Consider the following 18,984-nt stretch of genomic DNA (forward strand, 5'->3'; position numbering starts at 1 on the left):
CGCCCGCCTGTTGGTATGCACTTGCGTAGCTAGCAAATGTCACTGCTGTAATCTGCAGGCAGGAGCGTTCGGCTGGGGCACGGAAGCAAAAGCCATCGCAAGCAAAAGCCATCGCTTTACAGTGCAGGAGCGCTCCTCTGCCTGGGTGACCTCACCTTCCTATTGGAGCTGTGATTGGCTGGGCGGGTTGTAAGGGGCGGGACTTGGGCAGCACGATAAGACAGAACAGCAGCCGTCCGCATACACATGCTGGCAGGCTAATGCTGTGTGACTTGAGGCTGGGGAGAGAGCCTGGGGCTGCAGGCAGACTCTCACTCCCCAGCAAATATGGACAATTGTTTCCTCTGCCCTGGGCTGGCTGCATGAATGTCAGCAGCCAGTCCCATCCTTTCCAGGCAGCTCCGAGGCTGAGTCACATGTGATCGGGCAGTGCAGGGCACGGAGTTCTGCCGCCCCGCCCCCTTTTTCCCCGGCTACTTGACTTCAACACACACGCTCTTCTGATGTGGTGGGAGAAGTTGTAAACTCTGCAGATAAGTAATGATCTCCCTTCCACTGGATGAGGTCTCTGCTATTGTCCTCTAACCAGCAGGAGCACGTTTTATCTGATTTTTCAGCTTGTGAGAGGGCAGGGAGCTGTCAAGCTAGGGGACGTGATAAAACAAATGATAAAACAAACATGACTGCATTGACCTGCAATTTAGATTAGCTGACTTGGAGGGGATGGAGGCTGCTGCTGACTCGTTTCTGTCTCAATCCCGTATTATTATTATTATTTGGTATTTATATAGCACAAACATCTTCTGCAGTGCTGTACAGAGTATATTGTCTTGTCATTTAACTGTCCCTTAGAGCGGCTCACAATCTAATTCCTACCATAGTCATATGTCATATGTATGTATCATGTAGTGTATGTTTTGTAGTCTAGGGCCAATTTAGGGGGGGCCAATTAACTTATCTGTGTGGTTTTAGGATGTGGGAGGAAACCGGAGTGCCCAGAGGAAACCCACACACACTGAGAGAACATACAAACTTGTAGATGGTGCCCTGGCTGGCATTCAAACGGGGGACCCAGCGCTGCAAGGAAAGAGTGCTAACCACTACGTCACCATGATGCCCAAACCAGTCTCCCCATGAAATGCAACTGTAACACCCATTTGTAGTGTTCTTCCCAAGCTCTTTAAGACAGTTGCTTCACCTGGCTAATTTTGAGGAGCACCTGGCTCAACTCATTCTCCTCCTTATACTGTAAGGGGGAAAAAAATCCCCCCCCCCCCCTCGCAACTCGAACACCACCCGGCTACTCTTTCATGCCACCCGGCTGGAAAAAAATTCTGGGGAGAACACTGAGGAGTGTACAGCACAAGCCCAGTATGGTCTGTGCCTGCGCAGTACGCTCCTGGTGACATCAGCAGGAGCGTGGAAACGGCAACGCAGGCACAGTAGTTTTCAGACTTTAAAGTCTGAAATTCCAGAAGTAAACCGGAGGCGGGGCCAGAGCATCGGTGAGTGGCTGCGCGGGCACAGGATGCCTGCGGGGGACCATTAGAAGCCCCGGGTAACTTCAACTCATTTTCCCCCGACCCCCCTACAGTATTCCTAAGCGTGTTCTCCAACCCTGTCCTCAAGGCCCACCAACAGTGCATGTTTTGTAGAAATCCACAGAGGTAGTTAATCAGCTCTGCCGAAACACTAATTACCCCACCTGTGAATGTTTGTGATCTTCTGCAAAACATGTACTGTTGGTGGGCCTTGAGGACAATGTTGGGGAACTCTGCTTTAAGGCTCATACACACTTATGAGGAATGTCACCAAAGAGGGATCGGAACTCAGTCCCTTGGATGGCAGTGCGGGGCAAAGGCTAAACAGACACATGTTCTGTTGCTATGCAGGGAGAACTGATGGAGTGGCGGACAAAGATAGTCACAGGGTGTTTGAATGGGGAGAACAAGGCTCTTAGCCTAGTTGATCCGGACAGCTGATCGCTGGTCTAGTTGTCGGGGATCGCTGTACTCAGAGAGAAAAACACAGAGAAAGCCACCCTGTATGTGCTTATAGAGATCAGCCCACATAATTCTCCCTTCTCAGAAAATAATGAGCTAGTGTAATTTGAGCTCCCAGCTGTTGAGTCTGTTGAGTTGAGAGCTAATATGTAAGCACAGGAGTTTCACCCTTTCTGTACTCCCAGCCCAGCAAACCAGGAAGTAACTACATTGCAGCATCTCTGAAGGAGCTCTATGAGCTGTAACAAGGAAATGTTTTTTCTGTAAAGATTATTATGCTGTTGCTTATCTTTTAGAGCAGAGAGGTAGTTCTGAGTTCAGGTCCGCTTTAACCACTTCAGGACCACAGTCTTTTCGCCCCTTAAGGACCAGAGCCTTTTTCTCCATTCAGACCACTGCAGCTTTCACGGTTTATTGCTCGGTCATACAACCTACCACCTAAATGAATTTTACCTCCTTTTCTTGTCACTAATACAGCTTTCTTTTGATGCTATTTGATTGCTGCTGCGAGTTTTACTTTTTATTATATTCATCAAAAAAGACATGAATTTTGTCAAAAAAATGACTTTTTTAACTTTCTGTGCTGACATTTTTCAAATAAAGTAAAATTTCCTATACATTTGAGCGCGAAAGTTATTCTGCTACATGTCTTTGATAAAAAAAAAAACATTCAGTGTATATTTATTGGATTGGGTAAAAGTTATAGCGTTTACAAACTATGGTGCCAAAAGTGAATTTTCCCATTTTCAAGCATCTCTGACTTTTCTGCGCACCTGTCATGTTTCATGAGGGGCTAAAATTCCAGGATAGTACAAATACCCCCCAAATGACCCCATTTTGGAAAGAAGACATCCCAAAGTATTCAGTGAGAGGCATGGTGAGTTCATAGAAGATTTTATTTTTTGTCACAAGTTAGCGGAAAATGACAGTTTGTGACAAAAAAAAAAAAAAAAAAAAGTTTCCATTTCTTCTAACTTGCGACAAAAAAAAATGAAATCTGCCACAGACTCACTATGCTCCTCTCTGAATACCTTGAAGTGTCTACTTTCCAGAATGGGGTCATTTGTGGGGTGTGTTTACTGTCCTGGCATTTGGGGGGTGCCTAATTGTAAGCACCCCTGTAAAGCCTAAAGATGCTCATTGGACTTTGGGCCCCTTAGCGCAGTTAGGCCGCAAAAAAGTGCCACACATGTGGTATTGCCGTACTCAGGAAAAGTAGTATAATGTGTTTTGGGGTGTATTTTTACACATACACATGCTGGGTGGGAGAAATATCTCCGTAAATGACAATTTTTTTATTTTTTTTACACACAATTGTCTATTTATAGAGATATTTCTCCCACTCAGCATGGGCATGTGGAAAAATACACCCCAAAACACATTATACTACTTCTCCTGAGTACGGCGATACCACATGTGTGGCACTTTTTTGCACCCTAACTGCGCTAAGGGGCCCAAAGTCCAATGAGTACCTTTAGGATTTCACAGGTCATTTTGAGAAATTTCGTTTCAAGACTACTCCTCACGGTTTAGGGCCCCTAAAATGCCAGGACAGTATAGGAACCCCACAAATTACCCCATTTTAGAAAGAAGACACCCCAAGGTATTCCGTTAGATGTATGGTGAGTTCATAGAAGATTTTTTTTTTTTGTCACAAGTTAGCGGAAATTGATTTTAATTGTTTTTTTTCACAAAGTGTCATTTTCCGCTAACTTGTGACAAAAAATAAAATCTTCTATGAACTCGCCATTCTCCTAACGGAATACCTTGGGGTGTCTTCTTTCTAAAATGGAGTCATTTGTGGGGTTCCTATACTGCCCTGGTATTTTAGGGGCCCTAAACCGTGAGGAGTAGTCTTGAAACCAAATGTGGCAAAATGACCTGTGAAATCCTAAAGGTACTCATTGGACTTTGGGCCCCTTAGCGCACTTAGGGTGCAAAAAAGTGCCACACATGTGGTACCGCCGTACTCAGGAGAAGTAGTATAATGTGTTTTGGGGTGTATTTTTACACATACCCATGCTGGGTGGGAGAAATATCTCTGTAAATGACAATTATTTGATTTTTTTTACACACAATTGTCCATTTACAGAGAGATTTCTCCCACCCAGCATGGGTATGTATAAAAATACACCCCAAAACACATTATACTACTTCTTCTGAGTACGGCGATACCACATGTGTGACACTTTTTTGCAACCTAGGTGCGCTAAGGGGCCTAACGTCCTATTCACAGGTCATTTTGAGGCATTTGGATTCTAGACTACTCCTCACGGTTTAGGGCCCCTAAAATGCCAGGGCAGTATAGGAACCCCACAAGTGACCCCATTTTAGAAAGAAGACACCCCAAGGTATTCTGTTAGGAGTATGGTGAGTTCATAGAAGATTTTTTTTTTGTCACAAGTTAGCGGAAAATGACACTTTGTGAAAAAAAAAAACAATACATATCAATTTCCGCTAACTTGTGACAAAAAATAAAATCTTCTATGAACTCATCATACACCTAAAAGAATACCTTGGGGTGTCTTCTTTCTAAAATGGGGTCACTTGTGGGGTTCCTATACTGCCCTGGCATTTTAGGGGCCCTAAACCGTGAGGAGTAGTCTTGAACCCAAATGTCTCAAAATGACCTGTGAAATCCTAAAGGTACTCATTGGACTTTGGGCCCCTTAGCACAGTTAGGCTGCAAAAAAGTGTCACACATGTGGTATCGCCGTACTCAGAAGAAGTAGTATAATGTGTTTTGTGGTGTATTTTTACATATAACCATGCTGGGTGGGAGAAATATCTCTGTAAATGACACATTTTTTTATTTGTTTTACACACAATTGTCCATTTACAGAGAGATTTCTCCCACCCAGCATGGGTATGTGTAAAAATACACCACAAAACACATTATACTACTTCTCCTGAGTATGGCGATACCACATGTGTGACACTTTTTTGCAGCCTAGGTGCGCTAAGGGGCCTAACGTCCTATTCACAGGTCATTTTGAGGCATTTGTTTTCTAGACTACTCCTCACGGTTTAGGGCCCCTAAAATGCCAGGGCAGTATAGGAACCCCACAAGTGACCCCATTTTAGAAAGAAGACACCCCAAGGTATTCCGTTAGGGGTATGGTGAGTTCATAGAAGATTTTATTTTTTCTCACAAGTTAGTGAAAAATGACACTTTGTGAAAAAAACAATAACAATCCAATTTCCGCTAACTTTTGACAAAAAATAAAATATTCTATGAACCCATCATACACCTAACAGAATACCTTGGGGTGTCTTCTTTCTAAAATGGGGTCACTTGTGGGGTTCCTATACTGCCCTGGCATTTTACGGGCCCAAAACTGTGAGTAGTCTGGAAACCAAATTTCTCAAAATGACTGTTCAGGGGTATAAGCATCTGCAAATTTTGATGACAGGTGGTCTATGAGGGGGCAAATTTTGTGGAATCGGTCATAAGCAGGGTGGCCTCTTAGATGACAGGATGTATTGGGCCTGATCTGATGGATAGGAGTGCTAGGGGGGTGACAGGAGGTGATTGATGGGTGTCTCAGGGGGCGGTTAGAGGGGAAAATAGATGCAATCAATGCACTGGGGAGGTGATCGGAAGGGGGTCTGAGGGGGATCTGAGGGTTTGGCCGAGTGATCAGGAGCCCACACGGGGCAAATTAGGGCCTGATCTGATGGGTAGGTGTGCTAGGGGGTGACAGGAGGTGATTGATGGGTGTCTCAAGGTGTGATTAGAGGGGGGAAATAGATGCAAGCAATGCACTGGCGAGGTGATCAGGGCTGGGGTCTGAGGGCGTTCTGAGGTGTGGGCGGGTGATTGGGTGCCCGCAAGGGGCAGATTAGGGTCTAATCTGATGGGTAACAGTGACAGGTGGTGATAGGGGGTGATTGATGGGTAATTAGTGGGTGTTTAGAGGAGAGAATAGATGTAAACAATGGATTTGGGAGGTGATCTGATGTCGGATCTGCGGGCGATCTATTGGTGTGGGTGGGTGATCAGATTGCCCGCAAGGGGCAGGTTAGGGGCTGATTGATGGGTGGCAGTGACAGGGGGTGATTGATGGGTGGCAGTGACAGGGGGTGATTGATGGGTGATTGACAGGTGATCAGTGGGTTATTACCCGGAATAACAGATGTAAATATTGCACGGGCGAATTGATAAGGGGGGGGTCTGAGGGCAATCTGAGCGTGTGGGCAGGTGATTGGGTGCCCGCAAGGGGCAGATTAGGGTCTAATCTGATGGGTAACAGTGACAGGTGGTGATAGGGGGTGATTGATGGGTAATTAGTGGGTGTTTAGAGGAGAGAATAGATGTAAACAATGGATTTGGGAGGTGATCTGATGTCGGATCTGCGGGCGATCTATTGGTGTGGGGGGGTGATCAGATTGCCCGCAAGGGGCAGGTTAGGGGCTGATTGATGGGTGGCAGTGACAGGGGGTGATTGATGGGTGGCAGTGACAGGGGGTGATTGATGGGTGATTGACAGGTGATCAGTGGGTTATTACCCGGAATAACAGATGTAAATATTGCACGGGCGAATTGATAAGGGGGGGGTCTGAGGGCAATCTGAACGTGTGGGCAGGTGATTGGGTGCCCGCAAGGGGCAGATTAGGGTCTAATCTGATGGGTAACAGTGACAGGTGGTGATAGGGGGTGATTGATGGGTAATTAGTGGGTGTTTAGAGGAGAGAATAGATGTAAACAATGGATTTGGGAGGTGATCTGATGTCGGATCTGCGGGCGATCTATTGGTGTGGGGGGGTGATCAGATTGCCCGCAAGGGGCAGATCAGGGGCTGATTGATGGGTGGCAGTGACAGGGGGTGATTGACGGGTGATTGACAGGTGATCAGGGGGGATAGATGCATACAGTACACGGGGGGGGGGGGGGGGTCTGGGGGGGGGGTCTGGGGAGAATCTGAGGGGTGGGGGGGTGATCAGGAGGGAGTAGGGGGCAGATTAGGGACTTAAAAAAAAAATAGCGTTGACAGATAGTGACAGGGAGTGATTGATGGGTGATTAGGAGGGTGACTGGGTGCAAACAGTGGTCTGGGGGGTGGGCAGGGGGGGGTCTGAGGGGTGCTGTGGGCGATCAGGGGGCAGGGGGGGGGGAAATCAGTGTGTTTGGTGCAGACTAGGGTGGCTGCAGCCTGCCCTGGTGGTCCCTCGGACACTGGGACCACCAGGGCAGGAGGCAGCCAGTATAATAGGCTTTGTATACATTACAAAGCCTATTATACACTGTTGCAGCGGCGATCCGGATGCCAGTAACCCGCCGGCGCTTCCGAACGGCCGGCGGGTTACGGCGAACGGGGGGCGGAGCCAGTCCCCGGCGGCTGATCGCGTCACGAATGACGCGATCGCCGCATAGCCACTCCCGCAGCCGCCCCCGCCGATGGGCGTATTGCGGTCGTTTGGGCCCGGACTTTGCCGCCGCCCATCGGCTGGGGGCGGTCGTTAAGTGGTTAAGCAGATCATACACGCATCAATCACTGTGATCAAATCTGATGGGTATCTGTGACGCAATGTGCCCCTCACCGTAATTAATTTGCAGTAAAAATCTATTGCAAAATCTATAAAAAATTTGTGTGCAGTGTATGGGGGGGACTCGATCCCTCTATGATCAGAATCAGATTAGAGAGCGATTGATCTGTTTGTCATATTCTATGGCAATATAAAGGTAGCCATATATCTAGCGATGATGGGCAGAGTTGACCAAGAGACAAATCTCTCTCTAATTAGAAAGAGATCTGTCAGCTGCCTATACACCGCAGGACGATTCCCGATCGATTTCATGCTTTAATCCATCCAGCATCAGGCTTTTGCGTCGCATTTGTCCGCCCTGTCCCCAATGATAAATGTCCCCCTGGTGCCCCGTGCAAGGTATACATCACCTGGGCGCGGCCTGCGCTTGTCCCCCGTTGGCTTCTGGGATTCCTCCTCTGTATACATGCGCACCCCATGTGGTCTCCTAGTAAGGGCGCATGTGTGTGACGTCACGCGCATGCACTTACTAAAAAACCACGTGGGGCGTGCGTGTGTGGACAGCCGAATGCGTCCGGAGCAGCGGAGGACAAGCGCAGGCCGCGGACAGGTAATGTATACCTTGCACGGGGCACTGGGGGGGGGGGGGGGGGGCATTTTTCATTAGGGGGACACCGCCAGGGGGTTTGTCACATTTGTCGATCGTACCAACAAAGTACGCCATTCTCGCCACGCACCAGATCAAGCAAATTGGTTGCATTATCGGTCGGGCAGGCTCCGATTTTCATCCAATTGGATTATAATAATCGAATCGGATAGTCGGTCGCCAAGTCGCCTGATGTATGGCTACCTTAACTGAGTATGGCCATCTTTAAGCCTGAAATACCTGATATCACACAACACAAAGTCACAGAAAGCAGAATAACAAACTCATGAATGTGAGACGGATCCGGAGGAGTAAAATGAAGCCAGGATTTTTGTAAACGATTTTCCTTTTATATAAAGCTCTCTTACCTGATCTTTGACACTTAGGTTGCATTTGTTCTCGCACAGCAGTTGCAGGACTGGGATGGCGCCATTCGCAGCTGGGAAAAGAATATTAGCAATCATTTAGCTGTGTTATGTATTATTAAGAACATTTTGTACCATTCATTTTGTCCATTTTAAGAGGAACTGTACCGTAAAAAAGTTGGTGGGGAGGAGGGGGGGGTGGGAGTTCCCGGGGGGGGGGGGGGGGGGGGGGGTTGGGAGATCGGACAATAATGTCAGAAACACCTGATCTCCCTCCTCCCTTTTGCCTCGAAAATTCTTGAACGCCTGGCCCACCAACGCCTTACCAACTTCTTCAATTCCAGCTCCCTTCTCGATCCCCTCTGGTTTTCGCACAGCCCATTCTACAGAAACAGCCCTCACCAAAGTGGTCAATGACCTTGCCCTTGCCAAAGGTAAATACTCCATCCTGATCCTCCTGGAACTCTCCTTGGCATTTGACACTGTCGACCACTCCCTCCTCCTCCACTCCTTGCAGTGAATGGGCATTCAGGCCTTGCCTTAGCCCGGATCTCCTCCTATCTCTCCAACCGCTCCATCACAACATTCTTCAATGGCTCCTCATCCACTTCTACACCCCTCTCAATTGGTGTTCCTCAAGGTTCCGTCCTAGGACCACTACTGTTCTCACTCTACACTGCCTAAATTGGCAAAATCATCTCCTCCATGGGTTTCAATTACCACCTGTATGCCGATGACACCCAGATATACCTCCACACCCCAGATCTATCCTCCTCCACCATGGACAAAGTCTCCACCTGCCTTATATCCATTTCCACCTGGATGGCCGCCAGGTTCCTGAAGCTTAATTTGGATAAGACTGAGCCGCTTCTATTCTCAGATTTACACATCATTATTGAAAATACTACCATCTGCCCTACCTCCCAAGCCCGCTCTCTAGGTGTTACCCTGGACTTTGCACTTTCTTTTACACCCCACATCCAAAGTATTGCCCGATCCTGCAATTTCCACCTCCCCAACATCTCCAGGATCCGCTCCTACCTGTCCCCTGACACAACTCCTCCTCCACGCCCTTGTCATCTCCTGCCTAGACTACTGCAATTCTATTTTGTCTGGCCTCCCCTCTAACCGTACTGCCCCACTTCAATCAGTAATGAATGTGGCCGCCAGACTGATACATTCTTCTCATCACAGCGCCTCTACGACTCTGCTCTGTAAAGCCCTACACTGGCTCCCCATCAGCTTTAGGATCAATTTCAAAATCTTGTGCTTGGCCTACAAATCAATGCACAAGACCTGCCTGACCTACATCTCTGATCTGGTCCACAGGCACATACCAGCCCGCCCCTCCGATCCACCAATGACCTGCGCCTAGTCGCCTCATACATATCTCAATCCCATGCACGACTGCAGGACTCCACTAGGGCTGCCCCTACTCTCTGGAACTCGCTTCCACCAGCCATCAGAGTCGCCCCCACCTTTAATACCTTCAAACAAGTCCTCAAGACTCAGCTTTTCATGCTCGCATACCCCCTACATCAGCACCATAATACGTTCTGTTAGACACCCTCTCAACAGATGCACCTATTGTCTCCACCCCCACCCTTTAGATGATTATGCAATCTTACTGTTAATCACCCTTCTTGTGGACTAGAACAGTCATTATTTTGACCTATGACGCTGTATTGTTATCAAATCATTTGCATGATCTTGTTTTGTTGTGAGTTTCCTGTATGTCCTACCTTGTATGTCAACCCATTTATCTATTGTGCAGCGCTGCGAAATATGTTAGCACTTTATGAATACAATAAATAATAATAATAATGCTTGTATATGGTCTATGGCTTAAAGTATTAGAGGCAGAGGATCAGCAGAACTGCCAGGCAACTGGTATTGCTTAAAGGAAAACTTAAGCCAAACAAAAAAAATGACATTTACTCACCCGGGCATCCCTCAGCCCCCTGAAGCTGGATGGTGCCCTCGCAGCCCCGCTCCGATCATCCTGTCCCCGCCGGCGGCTACTTACGGGTTCGGCGACAGCCGCCGACAGGCTGGGAACGCGGCTGTTTTTCCGCGTTCCCAGCCGCTATATCACCCCTCTATGCTGCTATAGCGACAGGCTGGGAACGCGGCTGTTTTTCCGCATTCCCAGCCGCTATATCACCCCTCTATGCTGCTCTAGCGTATATATATACGCTATAGCAGCATAGAGGGGTGATATAGCGGCTGGGAACGCGGAAAAACAGCCGCGTTCCCAGCCTGTCGGCGGCTGTCGCCGAACCCGGAAGTAGCCGCCGGCGGGGACAGGATGATCGGAGCGGGGCTGCGAGGGCACCATCCAGCTTCAGGGGGCTGAGGGATGCCCCGGGTGAGTAAATGTCATTTTTTTTGTTTGGCTTAAGTTTTCCTTTAAGAGGAAGTGAATATGGCAGCCTCCATTTACCTCTCACTACAGTTGTCCTTTACATGTAAGTGGGATGTGGAGGCTGCCATATTTATTTCCTTTTGGCAATACCAGTTGCCTGGCTGTTCTGCTGATCCTCTGCCTCTAATACTTTTAGCCATAGACCCTGAACAAGCATGAAACAGATCAGGTGTTCCTGACATTATTGTCAGTTCTGACAAGATAAGTTACATGCTTGTTTCTGGTGGGTGTGATTCAGACACTACTGTAGCCAAATAAATCAGCAAGGCTGCCAGGCAACTGGTATTGTTTAAAAAGAAATAAATATGGCCGCCTCCATTTACTTCTCACTTCAGTTGTCCTTTAATGTGCCCACAGTGCTAAAACATTAAATAAAATAAAATAAAGGTCCATACACATGCTATACAAAACCCGCCGCAATCAAATGACCAACGCATTAACGACTTTGCCGGCGACAAGGAAAAACGATGGGTCTTTTCAACAACCTTTTCTGCACACCGATATTGCAAACAACAACTCATTGAAATACCACACACGCAAGCGGAAGCAACATTAGGCACGACATGCACACATTTTGTAAAACGATACCGTTTAAACAATATTACACAGATGTGGCCAACGGCACGATATCTGCCCAACATTCGCCTGAGTTGATCCGCTGGATGGTTTGGGCAAAATGCCCAATATCGGTCGCTCATCGTTGTCGTTACATTTTTCTTGACGTAGTGTGTGTACATAGCTTTACACTTTATAATGGGAACACATGATGCAACTTCCTGTCTGACCATCTGATAGGAAGTTGTATCATGTGTACATGTCCAAACTGCTCCTGATCGATAAAGGAATCAATTTTCTGATGATAACTATTTTCTGATAAAAACTATGCAAAATTGCTCCCTTTATTGATCAAAAACAGATCGGACATGTCAGAAATAATTGCGCGACTCCCATAGATCGGACCGGATGTTGCGTCGTGTGTCCCGCGGTGGCAAAGTAGTTAGCACTCTTGCCTTGCAGTGCTGGGTCCCTGGTTCAAATCCCAGCCTGGGCACTATCTGCATGGGGTTTGTATGTTCTCCCCGTGTCTATGTGGGTTTCCTCCGTGCACTCTGGTTTCCTTCCAACCCAAAAATAAACGGATACGTTAACTGGCTTCCCTCTAAATTGGCCCTAGACTATGATACATACACTACATGATACATACATAGACATATGACAAAGGTAGGGATTAGATTGTGAGCCCCAGTTAAGTGACACAGTTAAGTGACAACACCACACATACTCTGTACAGCGCCGCGGAAGATGTCAGCGCTACATAAATATTAAATAATAACAGCTTTTATCAGCAATCACAGGTCAAGCATTAGCAAACAAGACAATACAGTGCAGCTTACCTGCATAGTGCACAGGGGTCCACCCGCTGGCGTCCACAAACTCTGTCGGGCATTTAGACTGTGGAAAAGCAAGACTTAGCATTTCAGTAATCACAATACAGGTTCAGGGCACAGAAAATGCAATAAAACTTCAGCATAAGCAATCTGCGGTGGAAATATGTAGAGATTCATCCCTTCTGTGCGGGTAGCAGGGAATATTGGAGTGACCTTTGCATTGTAGTTCCATGCTCAGTGCAAATATGCCTGGAATTTCAGCATTTTCACAGGGGTCAGACCTGGAACATCTTTCCCTATCAGTCTGCTTGTGAGCTGTGCTGGATGGAGGCGGCACACAGCTCTGCAGTCAGGTCCACACATGTCAGGGGGATGCATGCAGAGCATCTGCACACAGGACTTCTCACCCAGGCAGACTAGCTGATCACCCTCACCAGGTTTATGTTTATTGTTATGCTAAATAGGTAGCACTGGATAGAGGAATGTATTAGTGCGGAATTCAAGAGAACCTGTATTAAAGCAATTAGGGAAGTAAAGGAGCGGGGAAGACAGGCTGGTAGTTATACACTAGAAACAGAAGAACAATAACAATAGGGTGCCTGCCCGGGGTCTGTCACTGAGGTCTATCGCTGAGGGGTCTGTCACCGAGCAATCTGTCACTGAGGGGTCTGTTACTGAGTGCTATGTCACCAAGGCCAGTTTAAGGGCTGGTGCACACCAAGAGCTCTTCTGAGCGCTTTTAAAAACGCCAGTGCTTTGAAAAGCACTTGGCTAATGTATTTGAACGGGATGGATCACACCAGAGAGATGTGATTTTCTCCCAAACGCAACTGCGGGTCCTGCAGCATTTCTGCTGATTTCTGAGGCGATTCAGCCTATAGCAGGGACCCCAGGGACTTGTGAGGGACATCCTCACAAGTTTGCCTCGGGCAGCAAAAAGTCTGGAACCGGCCCTGACTAAGTATAATCTGCAAGCATCGTTGAAGCCATCATAAACAAACAATTGTGTAAACGACTATTTACATGATTGCGGCAAAACCCATGTTGAGGATTATAACGATCCTCTGCAATTCAATCCTGGGGTCCCTGCTATAGAATTTTACTCACTAGCTCTCAGGCCACAAGTGACAGGGATAGCGGGACTCCAGCAGAGACAGCAATAGTACAATCTTTCAGTACAAATAGGCCAAAAGCGTTGCCTAGTTCTGCTCACTGTCCGGACCCCCCTTTTTAGTGATTTATCCACATTTTCAGTGTCAGAGACAGGCGGTCATGGGGAATGAAGTGAAAGGACAGAAACAGAAAAAAAAATACTGTATATCCTAAAAGAGGTTATAATCCTTCACCACTTAATTCAAATCTCGATTCAAATCTAAAGGTGCCCATACATCTAGGAATGATGAACAAATGCGGCCACGAGACAGAGCTCCCTCTGATCGGATCTGATCAAAGAGAGATCTCTTGGCTGCCCGTACACCGCAGGCCAATTCCAGGTCAATTTCAGCAAATCTAGTGTCTGCGCTGTATTTCTTAATTGCCGCTCCACGTGACTACCAGCATATAACACGTGGGGCACGTCACGTCACACACACGACCCACATGCAATACGCAGGTAGTCCTATAGGGGTGCAAATGTGGAAGTACGGTGGACATTCGGGAGACGGCGTGTCAGGTAAAGTATAAAGAAAATACGGGGGGGGGAGGGGCAGCGTCCGGGGTCTCCAACGTGTTTGTCATTCGCGATTATTGCACGCCATTACTGCCATGCACCATATCGAGCACGTCGGCCAGAGATATCCCAGCATGTCCAATCCATACATTCCACCAATTTTTATTATTAAAATTATTCCACTAATAATAATTATCAAATTGGAAGGTCTCCTTAAGGTCTCCTTAAAGAGGCACTAAGCCTAATAAAAAGAAGAAATAGTTCTACCAGCCCCCTGCAGCCATCCTGTGCCCTCGCCGTCTCGCTCAGATGCTCCTGTCCTCGGCCGCCAGCTAGTTTTGATTCGCCAACAGGCCTGGTGGCGCGTAGTCTCCTTCGCCCATCCGCAATAGCGCTATTGCAGATGGGAACGCGAAGATGATGATGTGTGGCCAGGCCTGCGAAGGCGCTGAGAGCCTGTTGGCCGAAAATGAAGCTAGCTGGCGGTGGGGGACAGGTGAGCCGAGAGAGACTGCGAGGGCACAGGATGGCTGCAGGGGGCTGGTAGAAGTCCCAGGTGAGTCAAACTGATTTTTTTTACAGGCTTAAGGATACCTTTAAGTCTACAGTCATCATTATTTAGTACCAGAAGGAAATAAATGTCAGCTATTATTTAGTTGCAGAAGGAGGTAAGCTCCAGTTTACCTGCAGAAGCCTTTTGATGCACTCTAGGTGGTTGTGTTTCACAGACAAGTGGAGAGCTGTGTGACCTAGAAAAAAAAATGACAGGCTTTAAAATTACATTACATTAAAGCGGCCCATAACTCAAAACTTCCTCTCTGCTCTAAAACATAAGCAACAGCATAATAACCTTTACAGAAAACAACATTTCTATGTTACAGTTTACAAAGCTCCGTCAGAGATGCTGCAGTTTAGGTACTTCCTGGTTTGGTGGGAGCATAGAAAGGGTTAAATTCCTGCGTTTACATATTGGCAGTCCCAATTTAATAGATCAGAAAAAACGTTTTTTATAATAGGTTGTGATGGATAGGAAGTGCAGATTGGTTCGTTGATGGTGAAATAATTGACGCATTCAATTTTATTTTCGATCGTATTTATCTGATTGCTCGGGCGATTCTACTATGAGTGGGCAACTTTAGAAGCAGAAAGCCTTTTGCATGTCCTGAGCCTGCCTCTCTCTACAAAACACAATGGCAACTGCCTGTAAAATTGTCACTCACGCAAAGTTTGTATTGCCCTTAACTCCTTCCCAACCACCTAACGCCGATAGTCCCCTGGAGGGGAAAGACAAAGGAACGCTCTCATGGGCTGATGTCTATGAGAGACGATCCTGCTGATTGGCTCTCGGAAGAGGGAGGAAACAAATGGTCAAGTTTATAAAAATAAATTAATTAATGAAAAAAAGTAATAAATACTGCCTGCAGCAGTGATCAGAGCCACCAACAGAAATCTCTGTTGGTGGGCAGAAAATAAATGCGGGGGGGGGGAGGGGGGGGGGAATCTGGGATTTATTTGTGTGCTACCTTATTTGGCTCTGCAGTGAGCTGTTTAAGCTGCAGAGCACTGAATTGTAAAAAGTAGCCTGGCCACTGGGGGGAGGGGGGGGGGGGGGGGAGCCTGTGGTCCTCAAATGGTTACAGTATCAATCAGTAGTGATGGTCGAGGAGGTCCTAATAATTGCAGCTGGAATACAAATGTTTAGCAAACTGAATGCAACTTGGAACTGAAGCAAATTCATATCAACGGGAAGTCCTAATTCCACATTGCGTGCAATCCGCATGAAATCTGCACGTTATCCGGTATTACTGGCATGTTATTCACCCTCTATATTCCATACTTGGGTGCCACCCACACTGCAAATATGCTGCATGATGTAGTGGCATTTAGTTCTGTCTTTGTTTATTTGTATTATATTCCCCATGTGTGTTTATAGCGACCATGTGTTAACATTAAACCACAGCAGCTGACCTGTACTTTTCATTGAAAATAAACCTCTGGAAAGTATTATCAGTAGTATGCATGATATATAATAGAAGGGGCTAATAAAACAAGAGGTAATAAACGCCATCAGCAATGAGGCTCTCCATCTGCTCAGCCCTTTTATGTACCCTATTTGTTTTATCTTGTTGGTATCCACTCCCTACAAAGCCTCGTACCCATAGCAAAACCAATCGCATTGTTATTTCCGCTTCCCCTACCCGCGGAAATTCTCTCTGTCTTGCACCAATCGCAATTCCTCCACCCCCTCTATAGCGCCAATCTTCATCCCTCCTCCCCTCCATAGCAACAGAATGCCTGAAGTCATGTGATGTTTCTTATAGCATCAGATGCCAAATTTTCACCTGAGGGATTGTTTCCCGATCCCCAACAGATGAAATTGTGTGTACTTGGCTTAAGCCTTTGCCTAAACTATTCAAAGGCTCAGAACCAAAGATAGTGGGCATTCTTCAAGACAGCAGCCAACCCATCGACACTAAGGGCTTGTTCACACTAAGGGCGTTTTGCGTTCTTTAAGCGCCTTCGATTTTCAAAATCGCCCTGAAAGCGCTTGTGCAACGATTCCCTAGGAGAGTGTTCACATCTGAGCGGTTCGTTTCCGATCCGCTCAGCAAACCGCTGCCTGTACCATTTTTAGGGTGATTTTGCTACAATGGAAGGTACAGGAAAATTGCAAAACGCTCACAAAACCACTTTGTGTGGCGATTGCGTTTGCGCTTTTAAGAATAGATACATTGTATTTATTCCTTTCCGGGTCAAACAACACAAAATCGTGTTGTTTGCAGGTAAGCGTCGGGAGGGGGGGGGGGGGGGGAATCACTCTAAAAATCACAAAACGCGTCCGTCAGCAATTTCGATTTGAGATGTGAACAAAGCCTAAAATAGTGTGTGTGTGTGGGGGGAGGCAGGTTGTCGAACCAAACATCTATCCCAAAACTTTATCAGTGTATACCAGACACTGGCAACTATGAGTGTTCGAATATTTTACACTTAGGCCGGTTCACACTACAAACTGGCGGCAGCGTTGTGGCGGTCCCGCCGCACCGCAAGAAACAGGCCTTCAGGTAACACCGCGTTAGTATGCGGTGTTCCCTTTCTGGCCACCAGACAAGCAGGAAGTGATGCGCACTTGAGGTCACTTCCTGCTTCGGGGCATGCAGGTATAGTAAAAATACGCATCCACGCCACAATGTCAACTTTTTTTTTTTTAAAAACCTGCATCGCCATAGACTAACATGACTTCCGTGCTGACGCAGATCGCTGCAGGTCGCCGTGAATCCCACAAGGTAACGTAGTTCTGCTCTATACTTAGATTAGGGACTGCTGGCGCAGCATACCGCAACGTGGGAAGTATGAACTTCCCCATAGGGTTTCATTAGGCTGCGGTAGCAGTGCATCAATTTGACACACCGCCCCAGTGTGAAAGCGCCCTTAGGCCTCTTATTACTGGGAATCGCAAAACGCTTGCAAGATCATTAGCGTTTTGCAAATCGATTTTGCAGAGATTTTTCACTATACGGGGAAGTGATTTTGGAGCAATTGTGTTTTGCGATTCTAAAACATTGAAACGCAATCGCTTCAAAATGGCTAAAAATGCTCCTCGACCCCCAAATAGCTGCAAAATCATTTTTCATAGCGATTTTGCAGCACTTCTATACATAGCATTGAGCACTCAAAATACTGCATGTCCTGCGACTGGGATTAACCCTAATCGCCACCGCACTAGTGGGTTCCCCACCATCTGGATACATAGGCAAAGTGTTTTTTGGAATCAGCGGCGATCCAAAAACGATGCCAAAATTGGCTTAGTGGGTCCCGGCCCCAACTCAGACCACTTCACTTTCTGAAGCCTAATCTCTCCCCTCAGTATCATCCTCTTTCTTGAGGACTAAATTCTCATGTAGGAAGAGAGGAATTTCTAGGCGGTCTGCACTGTAAAGAGAGCACCGTTGCCAGGCTTGCAAGCAAAGTGAAAACTGTCACCTTTACCAACTCCTAGCCGACTGCTAACTGGAATAAAAAGAACATTTTTACCAGCACTGCATCACAAACAGACGAGTGCAGAAGAGATATCCATTTACAGTATATCTTTTCTTAATAGTAGAATTTCACTTTAACAATACTGCATTGTGTGTTGCCTGCAAGTAGCCATGAGCCAAGTTTCGATGTGAGATACAAAACTTGGCTCATCGTTGTCCCACTGTAGCTCTCTAACAGGGACAGTTACATTTTGAAAGCTGTCCTGAATGCAGAACTTCCTCTCTGCTCTACAAGATAAGCAACAGCATAATAACCTTCAAGGAAAAACATTTATTTGTTACAGCTGATACAAATCCTGCAATAAATCCGCAGTGTGTCTACTTCCTGCTTCATGGAAGCAGACATAGGGTTAACATCCTGTGTTTACAAACTAGCTGCTCTGCCGAGGTAGCTAGCTGACACAGCTGAGAGATCAAATTACACTTGTGGTTACTTGCAGATTAGGGGGAAGTGAACAGGCTCTTCTCTCTACAAACACACAGGGTGAATTTCTCTGCGTTTTCCTTGTGTCTTGTGCCAGAGTTCAGGTCCACTTTAAAGGGTAACCATATAGTTCCACTTTTGTTTATTAAAAAAACAAAAAAAAACCACTGTACATATCTGTGGTTATTTTGAAATTGAATGTTCATTAGAACTATCTTTACATTTCCTTCTACAATTTCTCTTTCTACTAAAATGAAACGTATGCCCAGCTTGCAGGAAACCATAGTAACAGCACTGGGTTTAGCGCTGTTCAGGTTTCCATAGCCCCCCATCTCTATTTGTTACATTGGTTCACAGCTAAGGCTCGGTCTACACTACATGCGGTTGCAGAACGCAATCCGCGGTCCGGGCTCCGTTTTTCAAAAACCAAAACGTAGGGATAAAAAAAGCGGATCAGTGCTGCACTTTTGCAGCACGTTTCCAGACCGTTTCATTGTCCAGTGGCCGTGGATGGGAGGACCGCCATGCTGGAGGGGGTAG

The 18,984-nt window shown here is 46.8% G+C and overlaps 1 protein-coding gene across 2 annotated transcripts in view; it reads right to left on the minus strand.

The window, feature by feature from the left end:
* RAI14 (retinoic acid induced 14) overlaps window positions 1-18,984 on the minus strand; it is a 221,298-nt gene that overhangs the window by 53,639 nt on the left and 148,675 nt on the right. For both annotated transcript variants that reach the window (XM_068250364.1, XM_068250356.1), the window contains exons 5-7: window positions 14,668-14,732; window positions 12,321-12,378; window positions 8,505-8,575 (exon numbers count right to left, since the gene is read on the minus strand). In XM_068250364.1, coding sequence (XP_068106465.1) covers window positions 8,505-8,575; window positions 12,321-12,378; window positions 14,668-14,732 — 194 coding nt within the window. The remainder of the gene's footprint in view (window positions 1-8,504; window positions 8,576-12,320; window positions 12,379-14,667; window positions 14,733-18,984) is intronic.

This window comes from Hyperolius riggenbachi, chromosome 1 (assembly GCF_040937935.1).
Source record: "Hyperolius riggenbachi isolate aHypRig1 chromosome 1, aHypRig1.pri, whole genome shotgun sequence".
In the NCBI taxonomy this organism is placed as follows: Eukaryota; Metazoa; Chordata; class Amphibia; order Anura; family Hyperoliidae; genus Hyperolius; species Hyperolius riggenbachi.